This window comes from Eschrichtius robustus, chromosome 16 (genome assembly GCF_028021215.1).
Source record: "Eschrichtius robustus isolate mEscRob2 chromosome 16, mEscRob2.pri, whole genome shotgun sequence".
Lineage (NCBI taxonomy): Eukaryota > Metazoa > Chordata > Mammalia > Artiodactyla > Eschrichtiidae > Eschrichtius > Eschrichtius robustus.
The window spans coordinates 51,847,516-51,864,248 of NC_090839.1; the positions used below are offsets into that span (position 1 = coordinate 51,847,516).

Here is a 16,733-nt window from a genome sequence, read left to right on the forward strand (position 1 = left end):
CCCTACCTGGGGTGCAAGGGGTCCCCCCTGGTTACACGGGGCTGGGGTGGGGGCTGAGGGGAGACAGCAGGGGGAGGCACAGCTCCTGCCTGGCCTCACCCACCCCAGGGGCAGGGGCCCCACTCAACCGCCTCTTTTCTGTTCTGGGGGCCTGGTAGGGGAGGGGAGCTCCCCAGGACACTCCCCGCAGGCTGGGCTCTTTGCCCTGCTGAAAGGGGTTGCTGAAGCATAAGCGTGCCCCCGCCCCCACCGCTGCCAATTTCTGAGCCAGGGGTGGGGCCAACACAGGCCTGGGTGGAGGTTTGGGGGAGGGGATGGTTCCATTCCGCCAGCCCTAGGTGGCCTCCGGCTCCCTGGGAGGGGCAGGTGTGGAAGGCAGTTTGGTCTCCTGCAGGCCCCTACCTAGTCCGGGACAATGTTCTGTGGGGAGTGGCTCCCCACCCACCTACCACCCACACTGGTCCACAGGCCCCAAACCCCACTTCAGAGAGCACACGGGGGTCTCCCCAGAATGCCCACCCACTGCCCCACCCTAAGGGCTGGCAGGTGGGAAGGGGTGTCACCCTTTGTTGTTGTTTTTTTTTGGCCATGCCACACTGCACATGGGATCTCAGTTCCCTGACCAGAGATTGAATCCGGGTCACGGTAGTGAGAGCCCGCAGTCCTAACCGCTAGGCTACCAGGGAACTCCCTCTGGTACTGCCCAGGCCTCTGCTTTGGGAGCGACCTCAGAAGGGAAAGCAGTGGGCTGGTGGGCCCTGCCGGCCTTGTCCACCTGGCAGGGCCCTGGGTTTGCACAAAGCCCAGCACCTGCGGCTGTGGGTGGGAGGGGAGGATGGCCACGCTGCAGGGTGAGGGGTCGCTCAGCCTGACCCCCAGCCCTGAACTGCTCAGCTCCCCTGTTTTGAGTGGGGGAAACCGAGGCCAGCCAGAGCCAGAGGCGGCCCTGCCTCCTCGCACAAAACTCTCCTGCCCTGTCCTGCCCAGCCCTGCCCTGCAGGGAGAGAGGACAGGCGCCAGCTGCTGGCTGCCCGCTGGGGCCCTCACAGCTGGGGGCCAGGCTGACTCAGACCTGACACCCCTGGCTGAAGGGGCCAGTTTCCCGGAGGGGGTGGGGCAGGCGTGCTGGTTGGTTCTGAGAGAAGGGCCAGTGGCAGCACAGACACTGCTGTGGAGGCCTGTGAAGGTTCGACCCGGGAGCCCTCCGGGGCCTGAGGCCCCTGCAGCCCCCCAAGGCCCCGCACTGGCCCGGGGCAGTGTCATGGGTAGGGGGACATGGTGGGGGCGGGGAAGCAGGGGGGACATCAGAGTGGCTGTCCTCCACAGACTATGGCCTTGCAGACTGCTCAACCCCGCCTGGGGTCCTGTGGGTCTCCCACCCACGGCAGCCTCTTGCTCCTTCTCAGCTTCGGTGAGTCATGAGGGCGGGTTGCCGCAAAACGCCGGTGTGCAGAGAGCACAGAGGGCAGCCGAGGGTCCTCAGGGGGTCGGGGCCTTAGGAAAGGCTCTACCTGCTCTACACGTCCTCTCCGGCTGTGGGCAGTGCCCCCCAGTCCCTTCCCGGGCAGGTGTCCCGAGTCCTGGGCAGGTGCCCCTGATTCCAGAGAAGTGTCCTGAATCTCCGCAGGTGCCTTGAGTCCCAGGCAGGCTGTTAGCCTTCTCTCTGTCCCCAGAGGTGACTGTGTCTGGCACCCCCGCTGCACCACAGTGCCCTATGGGGTTGGAGGCAGAGGCAGGGTGGTGATGGGGGCACAGGCCAAACTGAGGGTGCCCATGGGACAGGTTTCTGCCTGCCCTGAGCAGAGGGGCCCCAGGAGGAGGATGTGGGAGGCCTGTGCTCCCTGGTTTGGTGCTGTGGGCCGTGACATCATAGGGTGAGGGGCCTAACCCTCTGCTTCCACACCCATGGAGTGTGCGCGGGGCTGGGAGGGGCCGGCTTTGCCTCCTTCCTCCCCTGGGTGGAGCCCCTGCCATCCCCTCGAGCCTGGTGTCCCTTCCCCTGCAGGGTGGGTGCTACCTTCCAGGGCCCAGGCTGCAGACATGGAACTGGTAAGGCCCCTCTGGGGAATCAGGGGAGGGTTTTCTGGCCCTGGGTGGGGGTCCTTGGAAGCCAGGACACTCGCGGCTCAGTCCCAGCCCTGCTCTGTTCTCAGGGTGTCATGACCCCATGGCTGCAACGGGACCTGTCTTGGCAGCGGCCTGAGGTGACCGTAATCCTTCCGAGGGCCCAGCGGGGCACAGAGAGTGAGCACGGTGCCCGGCTGTGTTGTGAGACTGTGAGGTCTCACCTGTCCACACCTGCAGCCCTTCCTAGCCACTTAGCTCATTCAATCATGACAATGCAGGAGAGTGAACAAAATTGCTCCATTTTGCTGATGGGTAAACTGAGGCCTGGAGAGTCATGTGGTGCCCAGGGTTCCAGCGCAGGTGCGGAAGGAAGAGGAGGTTGACAGGAGATGTCCAGCCCCCAACCCACTGCTTGCCCCTGCAGAGAAGGCCTGCCCCCTGGGGCGGAAGGCCCAAGTGGTGGACGAAAACCTTGTCTTCTACGAGGAGTGGGAGCTGGAGGCTTGTGTGGACGGAGCCCTGCTGGCCGCTCAGATGGACCAGGTGAACCTGGTGCCCTTCACCTACCAGCAGCTGCACATTTTCAAGCGCAAATTGGATGAGGTAGTTCAGGACTCCCGCCTGTCTGCTGTAGCGCAGTCTTCCCAGCTGCCCGGGGAGTGGCAGCGGCCCTCATAGTCCCTTCCCCTGGAAGGTCTACCCACAGGGGTACCCTGAGTCCCTGATCCAGCACCTGAGGTACTTCTTCCTTTGGGTGAACCCCGAGGACATCCACAAGTGGAATGTGACTTCCCTGGAGACCGTGAAATCTCTGCTCAAAGTCAGCAAAGGGCATGGGATGGATGCTCAGGTGACTGGCTGCGGAGGTGGGGAGGGGCAGGCACAGGGTGTGAGGTTGTGCAGGCCTGTGGGGCACAGAGTGTAAGGTGGTACAGGCCTGGGGGTTGCACAGGGTGTGAGGTTGTGTAGGCCCCAGGGGATATGTCTCTCCCTGCTCCAAGCCACTGAGTGGCCTCCTACCACAGGTGGCCGCCCTCATTGCCCGCTATGTAGGGGGAGGGGGCCAGCTGGACAAGGCCACACTGGACACCCTGGCCACCTTCCCCGCTACCTACCTGTGCCTCCTCAGCCCTGAGCAGCTGGGCTTCATGCAGCTCAACGTTGTTTGGTGAGTCCTGGGGTCTGTCAGGTGTGGTGGGTGTGCTGTGCTCCGAGCTCACTGCCCAGCCCTATGCTGCCTCCTCAGGGCGACCAGGCCCCAGGACCTGGACACATGCAGCCCACGGCATATGGCTGTCCTCTACCCCAAGGCCCGCATCACCTTCCAGAACATGAGCGGGTCTGAATACTTCACAAGGATCAAGCCCTACCTGGGTGAGCCCGGGAGGACATGGGGGGCGTGATCCCTGAGGCTCCCCCTCTCATTGGGCAGCCCGCTGGTGGTGTGACCGGTGGTCAATGTGCCCTCCATCCCTCCAAGTGTGTGTAGGCTGAGACCCTGTGAGCTCTGGGCACCCCCAGCCTATCTTCCAACCCAGAGGGTCAGGTGGTCACCAGGCAAACCAGGGGCCCAGGAATTTCTTAGGAAAAGGGACTCTTGGTAAAGGAAGTGGCTTCTGGTAGCCTGTTGTCAGAGGGTGAGACTGGGGGTTGCTGCAAGGTCTCACACTTGGGGGCCCCTCTCCCCGTGGGCAGGTGGGGCCCCCACGGAGGACCTGCGGGCTCTCAGTCAGCAGAACATAAACATGGACGTGGCCACATTCAAGAAGCTGCGGAGAGAGGCTGTGCTGGTAGGGCCACGGAGAAGGGCAGGGCCTCTGGTGGGGCGGGGTCTCAGGAGAGGCAGCCAAAGCCCCCTCCAAAGTCTGGAAGGGCCAAGGCAGGGTCTGTGGGTGGGGCAGCATGGGATGGTCTGGACACAGTAGAGTACAGCAGCCTTCTGGGGAAAGGCAGGCAGACCCTGAGCCCTGTCTGGGGGCTTTGGCAGCCGCTGACCATTGCTGAGGTGCAGAAACTTCTGGGTGCAAACCGGGTGGGCCTGAAGGCTGAGGAGGGGAACAGCCCGCTGCGGGACTGGATCTCCCGGCAGTCGCAGGAGGACCTGGACAGTCTGGGGCTGGGGCTCCACGGCGGCACCCCCAACGGCTACCTGGTCCTGGACTTCAACGTCCGAGGTGGTCTGGGGTGGCCAGCCGGGTGGTGTCGGGCAGAGTGAGGGGCAGGGTCTGAGTCACCTCCTCTCTGCACAGAGGCCTCCTCGGGAGGCCCTCACCTCCTCAGACTAGGACCTGGACCTGTGCTCACTGTGACCCCAAGTCTGCTCCTGGCCTTGATCCTGAACTGAGCCCACTGCTGTGCTCTGGGAACGGGACCCTGCCATGGAAACACCACCTGGCTGGGAGTAGGCCTGGGTTGTCTCTGTCCGACCCCGAGGGCACCAGAGCTCAATAAAAGAAGCCCCATCCCCCCTTGAAGAGGTGCCCTGTGGTGTTTTGAGAACTGGGTGGGAGGGCCCTGATGGCTGTGGCCCAGTTGACAGGGTTCCCTGGGTTTCAACCCCTCCTCTTTGCACTTGGAAAGGGGAGGGACTCCAGGCAGGGGGGCCCTCAGGGCCTTCCTGATGCTGTTTCCATTGTTGGGTCTCCCCCCAGGCCAGGCCAACACTCAGGGTGGCTTCTGGTGACACTGCTGCCCCAGGAAATGGCAGGCTGGAGTTCTGATCCTAGCTAAGAGGGTCTCTGTCCCCCCTTGGGCCCAGAGCAAAGGGACACAGGCAGGAAGATCACCTCGTCCTTTATTCAAATCAATCGGCGAAGTCAGTCCGCGGAAACCCCTCCCCAGACCCAGTTCTTCATCTGGAAGAAGCCAGACGGCAGGGGCAGCATCTCCCTCACTGGCTGGGGCAGTGACCCTGGGCCCAGGTCCTCAGTCTGGCTCCAGGTCCTGGGAGCTGGGTGTGGGCAGGGACTGGCCCTGCAGGCCCCTAGGATGTGGGACGTGGCCAGGTCCCCTGGGCATGGGGCATGCATCTCGGTCTAGGCAGGCATCCAGCTCCACCTACCAGCCCCGGTTTTCCTGCAAGTGGTGCTGGGGCAGCGCTGTCTTTGGAGGCCATGGGGCAGATGCCCTGTGAGTGGTTCCAGCTGGGCCCCGGGGTGCTCCAATACAGCAGCCACAGGAGGCCCGACAGCAGGGCCACAGCAAGTGGCAGATACCCCAGGTGGGCTGGTGGGCTGCCTGTAGGTGGAACATGGAAGGAGCACCCTTCAGTCCAGCTGGGAGCCCCCAGGCTGTCCTGCATCCCCCAGGCCTGGGCGGCCCCTGCGCCGGGCTCAGGGCTCACACCATCCCTGTGGGTGGGGAAGAGCAGTGAGGACCCCCATGTACAGCTGCTCTTCTGGGCCCCGACGGGAACCTCAAAGCTTCCCCACTCTCCACTTTCTGCTGCTCAGCAGATTTTGGAGGAAGTGTCCTTCACTAACTCAGCAGGCAATGCAGGGTGAAGCCGGTGTCACCCAGATGTCACCCAAGGAGGCCGATGGAAAGAGTAGGCCAACGCTGAATGAGATTGGGTGCAAGACAAGAAGCTAGTAGCAGTCAGGGGAGGGGGGGCACACAGGGCAGAGGGGGGATGGCCAGCTGGAGTGGGGAGGGTGGGTGCAGGCATACCTGAGCTGGGGTCAGTGCTCCAAGGCCAGTCTGAGGTGGGGACTAGATGGGGCGTCCAGGGTGTGGTGTTGGGGGTCCCAGTGGTCGAGTGGGTGAGGCCGGTGGGGCCGGTTGGGTCCGTGTCCAGGCCCAGCTCGCCCAGGGCTGACTGATTGAGGCTGCGGAGCCAGGAGCTGATGGTGGGGTGGCTGTGAGCCTTCTGCAGGTCCCCCACGTTCTGGCCCAGCAGCGTCGTCACGTTGCCCACGCTCAGGCTCTGCGAGGGGAGCGAGGGGTCGTGGGCGGGGTCAATGCTTGGCCGGAGCGCAGGGGTGAGACCCGGCAGAACACACCTGGATAAGTGACCTGGGGCCCACACTGCCCGCACACCTCCGACTTTGGGGTGGGTGTTGGGGCCTGCAGACCGTAACCTAGGCATCCTCGGCTAGGCCAGCCCTGCCCCACCCCATGACGGGTAGCCCCCGGGCCCACCTGCAGCACTCGGGAGTTCAGATTGGTGAAAGTGTCAATGTCCACGGAGACGGTAGCCTGGGCCAGGTGCCGTAGCTCCTCCACGGGGGTACCGCCTAGGGGCGGGGCAGCGGTGAGGAGCGGGGCTTCCGGGGCGGGGCTTCCGGGAGGCGTGCCCTACGCAGGGCGAGGTCTCACCGAGGTGGGGGTGCGTGAAGCTGTAGTAGGCGTGTGCGGTGCTGGCGCTGCCGAAGGCTTCTCGGGCCTTGTCGCAGAGCACGTTCTTGCGGCTCTGAGGGCAGGAGGTGATGTCCAGGGCTCCGGCCAGACTGGGTGGGGGGGTGAGGCTGATGGGCAGGCCAGAGGCCCCTCCTCCTCTGGACGCTGGGCCTGGCTCCCTCTTTCTGAACCACAGCTTTCCTCTTGCTCTCCGTGCTAGATTCAGTAGTGTCTCCTCCAAGTTCACGTCCACTCAGAACCTCAGAATGTGAGCTTATCTGGAAATAGGGTCTTTCCTAATTGTAGCTGTAATCAAATTAAGATGTGGTCATACTGATTTAGGATGGGCTTTAAATCTAACGACTGGTGTCATAAGAAGAAGGAAACTTGGACACAGACACAGTGGGAAGCCAGCTGTGACAGAGGCAGAGATGGGGGTGATGCAGCCCCGAAGCTAGAAGAGGCAGGAAGGAGCCTCCCCTACAGGTTTCAGAGGGAGCCCAGCCCTGCTGACACCTTAATTTCAGACTTCTGGCTTCCAGACTGTGAGAGGACACATTTCTGTTGTTTTTAGCCACTCTGTTTGTAATCCTTTGTTACAGAGGCCATAGAAAAGAAGCTAATCACCTACAATGGCCTGGCCTGGGCCCCCACCGGATCCTTCCTCGGCCAAGGAGTGGAGGTGGCTCCGAGGCGTGGGGGGTGGGTTGCTGGGTGGGCTCACCAAAACTCCAAGGGCCGGATGGCCTGGATCTGGCGGGGGCTCATCCAACAGAGGTGGGAGCCCCCGATGGCCAGAAGCAGGGCACTGGTGATGGTGCCGTTGTGGTCCAGGAACTTCTGCAGGATGGCCTGCGGGCAGGGTTGGGGTCTGCAAGGCCAGGGTCAGTGGGGTCCCCCGCCCACCCCCACCCCCGCCCTCACCTCTGTGTTGTTCTCCAGGGCCCCGTCTGGGGCCAGCAGGGCCACGACCGTGTCCTTGGACGTGATGTGCCACTGGCCAATCTCTGCGCGGGAGTAGAGGTAGGCCAGCGAGGGGATGAGCTGCAGCTGCTCCTCGGGGACGCCGCCTGGGTAGACCTGCAGTGGGAGGCAGGTGGTGGTCAGGCCACACGGCCGGCCCGCCACCCGCCTCCCACTGCCAGTCGCTGGCGCACCTGAGCCAGCTTGGCCTTGACGACTTGCTGGCACTGGGCGGGCAGTGGGTGCTGCAGCAGGGGGTCCAGGTTGGCCCTGAGCACAAGGCTGCCCAGGCAGGACTCGAGCTGCACGCAGTCGTAGCGCACCAGGAAGAGGTCGTCGTGCAGCATGGCCGCAGTGATGTCGCCACGGATGAAGGGTCTCCCTGTGGCAAGGTGGAGTGCGGGTGTTGAGGACCCAGCTGGTCAGCACTGCTGCTGACTTTGGGCCCCACCTCACTCCTAACCTTGACCCTTCCCAAGCTTGACTCCTAGCTAAAAACTTGGCCTGGACCAGACTGACTCAACCCTGACCTTGGTCTCAACTCCCAGTCCAGCCCCACCAGACTCTGACCACTCCCCCCAACCTGGACAGAGACCCTGGGCCAAGCTCAGGAGGTCCAGGCAGAGGATGCCATGCCTCTGTTGACCCCACTCCGGGATGAGGAGCCCGAGCAGGGGGAGATGCGAAATCCCCAGGCCATGGTGGCCACACTGACCTGTGTCCCGCTTGGGCCGTGAGGGTACCAACTTGGCCTTGACCTCGAGGAAGCCAGTGCCGAAGCGCTTGGTATCACGCTGGCTGAGCTGCCCTGCCCAGCACGTGGCCACTATGCTGCCAAAGAAGTCCAGGCCCATGGCCTGGTGGGCGGGCCTGGAGAGTCCACACCCTGGGGAGGGCCACCAGGGCTACCTGTTCCCTCCTTCCTCCCCACAGACAGAAACTCTGTGATGGGGAGCGACTGGGGACAGCACTTGGGCATCAGAGTGGCTGCTGGCCGACCATCAGGCCTGGGCAGGCTGGTGGAAGGTTGGCTGGATCCCCACCTGCCCTGGGGCGCTGCCCTACCTCCTGCACCTGCATCCACAGGCTGGGGCTGATGTAGGTGGCTAGGGGTCCCAGAGCCTGCAGCCCCTCCAGGTTCCAGGAGCCAGGGGGCCTGGTGTGCGAAGGGGGCTCTGTGTCGGGCCCTGAGCAGCACCCAGACCCCTCAGACCACCTGCCCTCCCTGAGTGCCGTTCCCAGGGCCTGCCCAGCAGAGACTCTCCCACCCCAGGCCTCTGGGCACCCCAAACCCATACCCCATAGGCTGCAGCGTCAGAGTGGGGTGGGAGCTGGGTCAGAGGTTAGACGTCAGTAGGGCTGTGGACATCGATCCCCAGGCTGCCTCCTCTATCAGCTGGAGGAGGGGAGGCCTGGGCAGAAGGCATGGGCCCCCACTCACCCGAGCCTGGTCCTGCCGCTGGCCAGCAGCCTGTTGAGGGCGGCCTGCTGGGTGGCCATCAGCTGGGGACAGCGCTGCAGGTTCTGCAGCACATGGGGGTCTGCAGCCATGATGCTGGACGCATCCATGTCACACACCAGGACCCCAAGGAGCAGCAGGTCGGAGGTGCTGAGGCTCGGGCGGGGCCCTCCCTGCAGGACAGCAGGTCAGCATGAGCCTGGTCCCACTGCCCGTCACCCGTCCTGTCCTGGCCCGGCCGGCCCACGGTGCCTACCAGGCAGGCCAGGGCCCTGTGCCGCAGGGTGGCCCTCTGGTCGGGCAGGTTGGCCAGCAGCCCTGTGTTGCCCTGGGCGGCGCGGCGGACAAAGGCCTGGCAGTCGGCTTCCCTCACCTGTGTCAGGCTGTGGGAAGGTTGGGGGGCTGTCAGGAGGGGGGCCAACTGGGGGGCCTCTGAGTGACTGAGGTGTCCCTGGGGAGCACGCTCAGGCCACGCGGCTGGGCGCTGGGCGGGGAGGGGCACTCACTCGTAGAAGAGCAGCAGGTTGGTGGGGTGGAGCTCAAAGTCGCCCTGCAGGCCTTGCTGTGCGGCCAGGTTGGCCAGACAGCTGAGCTGGGGAGGGCAGGCAGCGTGTCACTTCCTTGCCCGGCCGGGGGCTCGCCCAGCCCCTTTCCCTCTGCCCGTCTTAGTGTCCCCCACCTACCTCTCATCCCCCGTCCCCACGTCCACCCGTCCCCTCCTTCTGCCTGCTGGCTCTCTGTCCCTGGACTTCATGTTTTCCTCTTCCTGCCTCAACCTCCACATGAGAACCGGCCTCAGAACGGGTCAAACCCAGCCTGAGAGCCCCCTCCCCTCCGGCATCAGGCCCTTGCCCACCCCAGCCCCCACTGCACCACATTGGCTCACTGAGGGTCTGCTTATCCAATGCACCCCTGCCTGGACGTTTTGTCCCACTTACTTGGCCTACTTTGGGGTTGTTTCAGATTTATTACTAATTTTATATTAATTTTATAATAAGACAAAATAATAGCTTTCCTTCTTTCCTTCCTTTTATTAAACTCAGGGACTGGTGACGCTTGGGTCAGCTGTGGGTCCAGGTGGGCTCAGCTGGCCCCTCTCACAGCCCAGGTGGAGGAGAGGCCAGCAGGCTGGAAGACCCCTCGTCCTTGGGGAGCCCGGAGGATCGGCCACAGGTGCCAGATGGAGGCCAGGTAGGCAAGCCCTCACCAAACCAAGAACAAGAGGCAGGGGTCTGTGGGTGATTGGTGAGAAGTCCTGGAAACAGTCCAAAGTGGGCCACACTGGAACATCACCCAGGGGAGGGAGAAGCCCACCTCAGAGGCTGACTTACTGTCCGTCGGGTGACCGGAGAGGCGCATCTTGTGTCGGCTTAGAGACAATCAGTACAGCTCTCCAGCACAGGGCCCTTGTGCTCGGGAGAGCTACTCCGTGTCCTGGCACCACATTCCTGGCCCTTGCTGCCTGGGTCCTCTGCCAGGGATGCCTCCCTTCCTGCCCGTCCCCGGGGCCCTTCTCCAGGGAGTCTGCCCTTACCCTCGACACCCAGGCAGCCTCAGCAGGGGCCGCCGCTGACCTGCCAGGCTCCGAGGAGGACATGCTGCGTCTCCATCCTCCTGATCAGAGCGGCAAGCTGGTCCCGGGACAGCTGACTGGCCAGCTGGCACCAGAAGCCTTGCAGGAGGGAGGTGTTGGCACTGGGCAGAAAGGAGACAGACAGTGAGGGACAGAGGGAGTAGGGGCCCCAGACTGCAGCATTTGGGGTGGAGGTCAGACTCCTCAACACAGGGTGGGGGTGAGAGACACAGGAGGTGTGGACAGCAAGGCTCTGGCTGCCAGCATATGCACACCACACATTTCCCCCGAGGGCGCCCTGTTGGTGCTGGGCTCTGTGCTATGAGCCGGGCTTAAAAGTGGCCCCTGTCCAGACTCAGGATCTGGTTGAGGCCCAGTTCCAGAGCTTGGGGCTCTGAGGTCCCAGCGATGGCTGAGGTTTTGAAGGGCACCTGTTGGGTGACTGCAGCCAGGCCTTCCTTGTGATGTGAATCTAGTAAGATCCGTGCACAGGAGAGGGTCAGGCCTCATGAGACCTTAGCCTGGGCCCAGCTGGTCCATCTCGGCCTCCAGCCCTGCCTGATCAGTCAACTGATTGATCAATTGATTGATGGCAGATCAGTGGCCTCCAACCCCCACCAGGACAGAGTCTCAGTTTGGGACCTGAGAGGGCAGCAAAGCTTGGGGCGGAAAGAAGAAAGCTGAGAGGCCTCAGGACAAGAAGTGATTGTTGGGAGTTCCCTGGAAGTCCAGTGGTTAAGACTCCGTGCTTCCAATGCAAGGGGTGTGGGTTTGATCCCTGGTCGGGGAACTAAGATCCCACATGCCGCATGACGCGGCATCCCCCAGAAAAAAAAAAAAGTGATTGTCTGCCGGGCCGAGGAGGGGGGACCTGGGCCCCAGCCAGCCGCGATGGCCTGGGGTCCTGTCCCAGCCATGTGGGTGTGACTCTGATGAAGGACACCAGCTGCCCTGAGCCATCTCCAGTGAGTGACCTGGGCAGGCAGGGCCAGGCCCCCCATATTGGAGCCGGGAATCAGAGTCCTGCCCCGGCCATGCCTGGGCCGTCAAATGCAGACCCTGGAAATGGTCCCTCCTCACCCCCGCCCAGGCCTGCCAAGGAATCTGCTGCGGAAACTTGATTGTGACTCCTAACCTGCACTCACCTGGCCCACAGGTTGGCCCTGCTGACATCCAGCCCTCCCTGGGTGGCACCCTCGGCCTGGGGATGAGAGCAGTGGGCAGTGAGTGACACCAGGAAGGCGAGGCCCAGGCTCACCAGGGCACCTGGAACAGAACAGGCCATAAGCATCTGTGTGGGAGTGTCCAGTGTGGGTCTCCCCAGGGCTCCCTGTGTCCCGGGTGGGCCTGTGACAGCCCCAATACAGAGTCCTTGGGAGCTCCACGGTGCTGGTCACCTGTGTGCCAGCCTGGGTCTGAGCGTGCTGTGTGATCAGGTGAACATGTGTGGCAGTGTGTCTACCTGTATACACAACTGTCTGATGCTGTATGCCTGTGCCCCTAATGGTAGGTACAGGGGTGGTGGTGTATACACAAGTGTGGTGGGGTGTACATGTGTGGGATGGCATGCATGACTACACAGTAGACCTGTGTGCCTGCTGGTGTGGCCGTGTATACACTCATGTGACGACGTGTTCGCATGTGTAGCTGGTGGCATGTGACTGTGTGGAAGCATGTGCACACCTATGTGATGGCCTGTATGCATGCCTACCAGTGTCCACATGTGTGCACCTTCTCCCTCCACCCCCTGTGGCTCTGTCTTCACAGTCTGAGACCTGAAACCCCTGAGCAGAGGGACAGGGGTCAGCTACCACCTTCTCCTGCTCCTCGGTTGCTCAGTCCCTTCTAGCCATGGCCCCCCTTGTCCCTGCCTTGTCCCCAACAGGACCCCCATCCACAGTGCCCCATCTGTGCCACCCCCTTCCCTTCCCAGACCCCCAGTAGAGGCTCAGGAGGAAAGAGGGTGATCCTGCCACCCCGAGGAGCTGGCCATGGGAGCTGCCCCCCAAGGGGGGGAGGGACAGTCATCTCACCTGCTCTGGGGCCCATGGCTGTGCAGTGCCCACTGGTCATCCTGGCAGGAAGGCACCAGGGTCAGAGGCAGCGGGTCCGGGTCAAGCTGGAGAGGAGACAGGAGGTGGTGGGGCCGGGGCAGGGTACAGAGGGGAGGTCACCACCCAGGGTCACACAGGACAGGTGCCATGCAGGGCAGGTGACCCCAAACCTTGGGCTGCAGCCGTGTCTCTTCGTCTTTCAGGAGGGCACAACCCACAAGCAATGTGTCTCTGGAACAAAAGGGAGCGGCAGAGGGGGAGCCAGGCCAAATCCCGGCTTTCTTATCGCAGGTCAGGGCTCAGGGGATCCACAGCTGGGCTGCCGTGTCTCCAGTGGACAGCTCTCTCAACAGCTCGGGGATGGGGGTGGGAGGCGGTCCCAGTGAGTCCCTGCAGCAGCTGGGGTGAGAGGCCTGCTGGCCCCCAACCTGCCCTGGTGCAGCCCCAGCTTCACCCCCACACCAGGCGGCCCAGGCAGCCCCCTTCCCTTCTCAGGGCCTCGGATGCCCAGTGAGACCTGGCCCCGGGCACAATCCATGCTGCAGCCTGCTGGCAGCCCTGGCCATGGTGGAGACCGAAACTGAGGCCTGGGGAGGGGGTTGCGCCAGGGAGCCTGGTCCACACTGCTGGCTCCTGGACCACGGCCTTGCATGGGCTGCTGGCTTGGGGCACCTGTGGGCCTCCGGACTCTGCATGGCCCAGGAGGAAGATGGGGAAGTAACCGCCCCAAGTGGGGTCCAAGACGGAGGCTCAGAGGGGCTGAGCTACCTGCCCAGGGCCGCACAGAGGCCAGACTCACAGCTGGGGCCCTGTGCGTCCAGTTGGTCGTGGCTCACGTCCCACCCCCGCCCCTCACCTGAGCACCAGGAACTCTGTCTGTCCTAGAAGGAGGCTGCTCCAGGTCCAGGCGGCAGATATCGGAAGCGGGGATATTGTAGACGTGGCGCCAGGAGCTCCAGACACCAGTGGTCCCACCCTGCTCTGTGTCAGTCCCTGCAACTAAGCTTCGGGGCGCAGGGGTGGTGCAGGGTGGGGGCACCACGGTCTCCGCTCACCTCCATGCCTCGCTCAGCACCCTGCCCTGCCGGCCACCCACTCCTGCAGTGACGCCTGCCAGGCAGACGCGTAGGGGAGGGGCTGGGGCTATACCAGGTGATGCTGCCTTGTCAGCCCCTGGGGGCCCCAAGAGCAGGGGGCACCTGCTCCCCAGCCTCACAGGAGCGGGAGGCTTAGCTCACAGTTGGCGGCTGCCCAGCACACACCCCTCCCCTGGGGGGCCTGGCTCAGCCATGACCTTGCCCTGAGGGTCGCACCTGCGTTTGTACACGTGCACACCTGCACTTGCCATGTGTGCTGGCATCCGTGTGTGAGCACACATGCACGTCCGTGTGCACCTGGGAGCACACACATCTATGTGCACACGTGCATGTGGTTCATGTGTCCCCTGCAGGGATCTTAGGCACATGTGGCCCCACTGTGGGGCCTGGGTTGAGTGACGTGTGGCGTGTTTCTGTACTGTGGATACTGGAGCAGAGCCGGCCATGCATATCCACACGTGTGTGCACTGTGGGGCGGGAAGGGTGTGCAGGCAGCCTCAATGGGAGAGCTGTGCCTGCCACACATGTGGCCCTGGGGCCCAGCACCCTGGGGCCCAGGACGGGGATGGCTCCACAGGGCAGGTCTCCAAGGCAGAGCAGGAGGTGTGGCTGCGGGAGGGTTGGGAATGAAGGTGCCCACAGACACTTCTTCCCCAGATGAGGTGGGGCGGGCTGGGTGCCCCAGGCTGGCCCTTGGCCCCAGTTTTCACCACATCTGCCCTTGCTTGGCAGGGCCAAGAGGGCTCTGGGGCCTTGAGCCCCCATGACATGGGTTCAGCCACTGAACAACTACCACCTGCATCAAGGGCCACACGTGCCCATCGAGCCAGCCCTGCAGACAAGCAGAGGTGCTGACCCTGGGGGACCGACAGCTGGAGGGACCAGCCGAGGATCGCTCCCTGGCCCCTGGATAGGCCCCATGGGAGTCCGGCCGCAGCATCTAGAGCTGAAGGGCACCCAGAGCTTGTGGTGACAGCCCCTCTCCCCTGAAAACTGTCCAGTGACTCCCCGTGCAGCTGGCCCAGGATGGGCTTCCAAGGGCCCCTTGGCCACCAGGAGGGCCAGCTCAGCTCCATCTGGCAGGGTGTGTGGCAGTGAGGCCAGTGACCCCCAGGGTCTGGAGGGCGGGCGGGGTCCAGGGGGCGGGTCCCACTGGAGGGGGGCAGGCTCACCCTGGGCTCTAGCACTGACCCCCTGAGGCTGGCTGTTCAGCTCTGGAGCGCTTGGTTTTGGGTGAGGGCTTGCTGGAGCTCTGGATGCTGAGGGGTCTGTGGGGGTGGGATGTCACTTGGTGGTGGGGTCTCCACCCACCCCAGGGTCCAGGCCTGGCTGGAGGACACTCCCCATAGGCCAGTGAGTGCAGGAGGCCAGATGCTGGCTGCCCCATTTGGGTTTGACCTCTAGGGAAGCCCCAGGCCCCGGGTGGACAAATGACCACAGCAACAGAGCAAGTGCTGGGCTGTAGAGAGTCACACCCGTCCCCATCTCTGTCCCGTACTGCTTGTGGAATCTGGCCCCCGCCAGCAGCACAGCACAATGCTCCCTGTACACACGAGGAGACTGAGGCCCACGCTGGCTGACGGCTTGTCCCTGTCCACACAGAGTGAGCAGGGGCAGGATTGGGCCCTGTGGCTGGGTTGGGCACTTGGGTGTGCTCCTGACCTGCCGACATTGTGCCCCCTGGAGCGTGACCGCTCATGGGCTGCCCCACAGTAGGCTGTGGGGGGCAGATGGACTGGGGGGACCTCATGTCCTGGGGCCAACAGGAGAGGCAGCATACCTGTAGGGAGCAAGGTCGGGATCTGTGGCCCTGGGGGTTCTCAGAGGGGCTGACAGGGCTCTTTAGGGGGAGGAGCCAGGCTGTGGGGAGAGGGGAAATACACGTGGAACATCCCCGGGGCAGCTCCTACCCATGGGCCTCTGTCGCCCTTTCATCCTGCCTTCCCTCCCTCCTTTCTGCCTGTCGCCTGTCTGTCTGTCCAGTCTACGCGTCTTCCTGTCTGTCTTGTCGCTTGCTCTGCAGGCTCAGCCCATGGGCCCTGAGCCAGGCTGTCATGCCCAGGTCAGTGCTCTGCGGCGGGTCACACCTGCCCTCCGCTCTACCCCAGGCCCCCCCTCAGCCAACTGGTCCTACCCTGCAGACCGTCAGTCAGGGTTGTCCCAAGGCCCCAACCTGGCTGACCTCCTCAGGCCATTTGGCAGTAAGCAGGGGCTGGAGCCCCAGGGCCACGTGGTGGCAGTGGCTGTGTGCTCCCGTCCCTGTGGCCGGGGTCAGGGGTGGGGGCCCTGGAGGCTGGGTCCTGGCCCAGCCGAGACTCCTGGCTACAGAAGGGTGGGGATGGGGGTGACCCTTGGCCCCCTGACCTCACCAGCAGCTTCCTGGGACCTGAGTTGGGGGGGACAGCGGTGATGCCAGCCGGCCGGAGAAAAACGATTCTCTCTGTCCTGGCATGAGAAACGCCCTCCCAAGTTCAGGACCTGTGCCCCAGGGAGGGCCCCAACATGTGGCCAGTCGCTGGGGCACAGGGAGGAAGACCTGGCCACCCTTTGTGGTGTTGTGGGGTAGCCCTGCCTGAGCTGGGTGGGGAGGGGCCCCTGGGGGCACCTGGAAGGAAGGGCTGTCAGGGTGGTCCTGGCTTGGCCACAGCCCCTGTAGGTCCAGACCCTCTGGCAGGTGCCAGCAGTTGGGAAGCAACTGGGTGTGTCCATGGGAAATGGAACTTCCAAAGGTCACCGCAGTCTCAAGAGGACAGGGCTATGAGGGGCCGGGGTCAGCAGTGACCCCGTGTGGCAACAGCAGGCATGACGGCGGCTGAGCACCGCCCAGAGGCGTAGGGGGTGGGGCCATGAGGAGGGGGCGTGGGGAGAGGCGGGAAGCCTGCACAAGGTGGGCTCACGGCCCTGAGTCCTTTGGGGACCATTCCTTCATTCTCTACACACACTCACTGAGCAGGGTCTGTGGGCCGGGCCGCGCTGGGGGTGAGGGGCTGATGCTCCGCAGGGACCTAAGGAGGAGACAGTGGTGAAATGCTGAGAAGGGGGCGAAACAGGTAAGAGTTGATGGCAGAGGAGGGCATTAGGGTGGGGGGGTTAGATGGTGGCGGGGAGAGGAGGGCAGAGGGTGAAGGTAGTGGGAAGGAGGTGGAGCGGAGGGTGGTGGGGGGAGAGGTGGGGCAGTCCTC

General features: G+C 63.7%; 2 protein-coding genes across 2 annotated transcripts; one reads left to right on the top strand and one right to left on the bottom strand.

Moving 5' to 3' along the window:
• The first annotated feature begins 1,329 nt into the window (after positions 1-1,329).
• MSLN (mesothelin) lies at positions 1,330-4,411 on the top strand. The gene is made up of 10 exons (XM_068524120.1): positions 1,330-1,411; positions 2,006-2,049; positions 2,154-2,244; positions 2,492-2,670; positions 2,762-2,917; positions 3,093-3,235; positions 3,314-3,441; positions 3,763-3,857; positions 4,055-4,241; positions 4,317-4,411. Exons 1-10 carry the CDS (start codon positions 1,330-1,332, stop codon positions 4,409-4,411), a joined length of 1,200 nt encoding a protein of 399 aa, XP_068380221.1.
• Positions 4,412-4,843: 432 nt separating this feature from the next.
• On the bottom strand, positions 4,844-12,473 carry LOC137778477 (mesothelin-like protein). Its single transcript, XM_068565577.1, has 15 exons — positions 12,434-12,473; positions 11,546-11,666; positions 10,402-10,522; positions 9,334-9,419; positions 9,084-9,210; positions 8,810-9,000; positions 8,434-8,524; positions 8,084-8,225; positions 7,563-7,750; positions 7,330-7,485; positions 7,130-7,257; positions 6,385-6,515; positions 6,208-6,302; positions 5,737-5,992; positions 4,844-5,304 (listed from the first exon to the last, which is right to left on the bottom strand). Exons 1-15 carry the CDS (start codon positions 12,471-12,473, stop codon positions 5,051-5,053), a joined length of 2,127 nt encoding a protein of 708 aa, XP_068421678.1. The 3' UTR covers positions 4,844-5,050.
• Positions 12,474-16,733: the final 4,260 nt, after the last annotated feature.

What these genes read in the sequence shown, in the direction of transcription:
- MSLN (XM_068524120.1), top strand. Translation starts at nt 1,330, where the DNA reads ATGGCCTTGCAGACTGCTCAACCCCGCCTGGGGTCCTGTGGGTCTCCC. An exon ending in GGCCCAGCGGGGCACAGAGA is followed by an intron (nt 2,245 to 2,491) that starts GTGAGCACGGTG and finishes TTGCCCCTGCAG; the next exon opens with AGAAGGCCTGCCCCCTGGGG. An exon ending in GGCATGGGATGGATGCTCAG is followed by an intron (nt 2,918 to 3,092) that starts GTGACTGGCTGC and finishes CTCCTACCACAG; the next exon opens with GTGGCCGCCCTCATTGCCCG.
- LOC137778477 (XM_068565577.1), bottom strand. Translation starts at nt 12,473, where the DNA reads ATGACCAGTGGGCACTGCACAGCCATGGGCCCCAGAGCAG. An exon ending in AGCGGCAGGACCAGGCTCGG is followed by an intron (nt 8,525 to 8,809) that starts GTGAGTGGGGGC and finishes TTCGCACACCAG; the next exon opens with GCCCCCTGGCTCCTGGAACC. An exon ending in CCCTGGAGAACAACACAGAG is followed by an intron (nt 7,258 to 7,329) that starts GTGAGGGCGGGG and finishes CCCTGCCCGCAG; the next exon opens with GCCATCCTGCAGAAGTTCCT.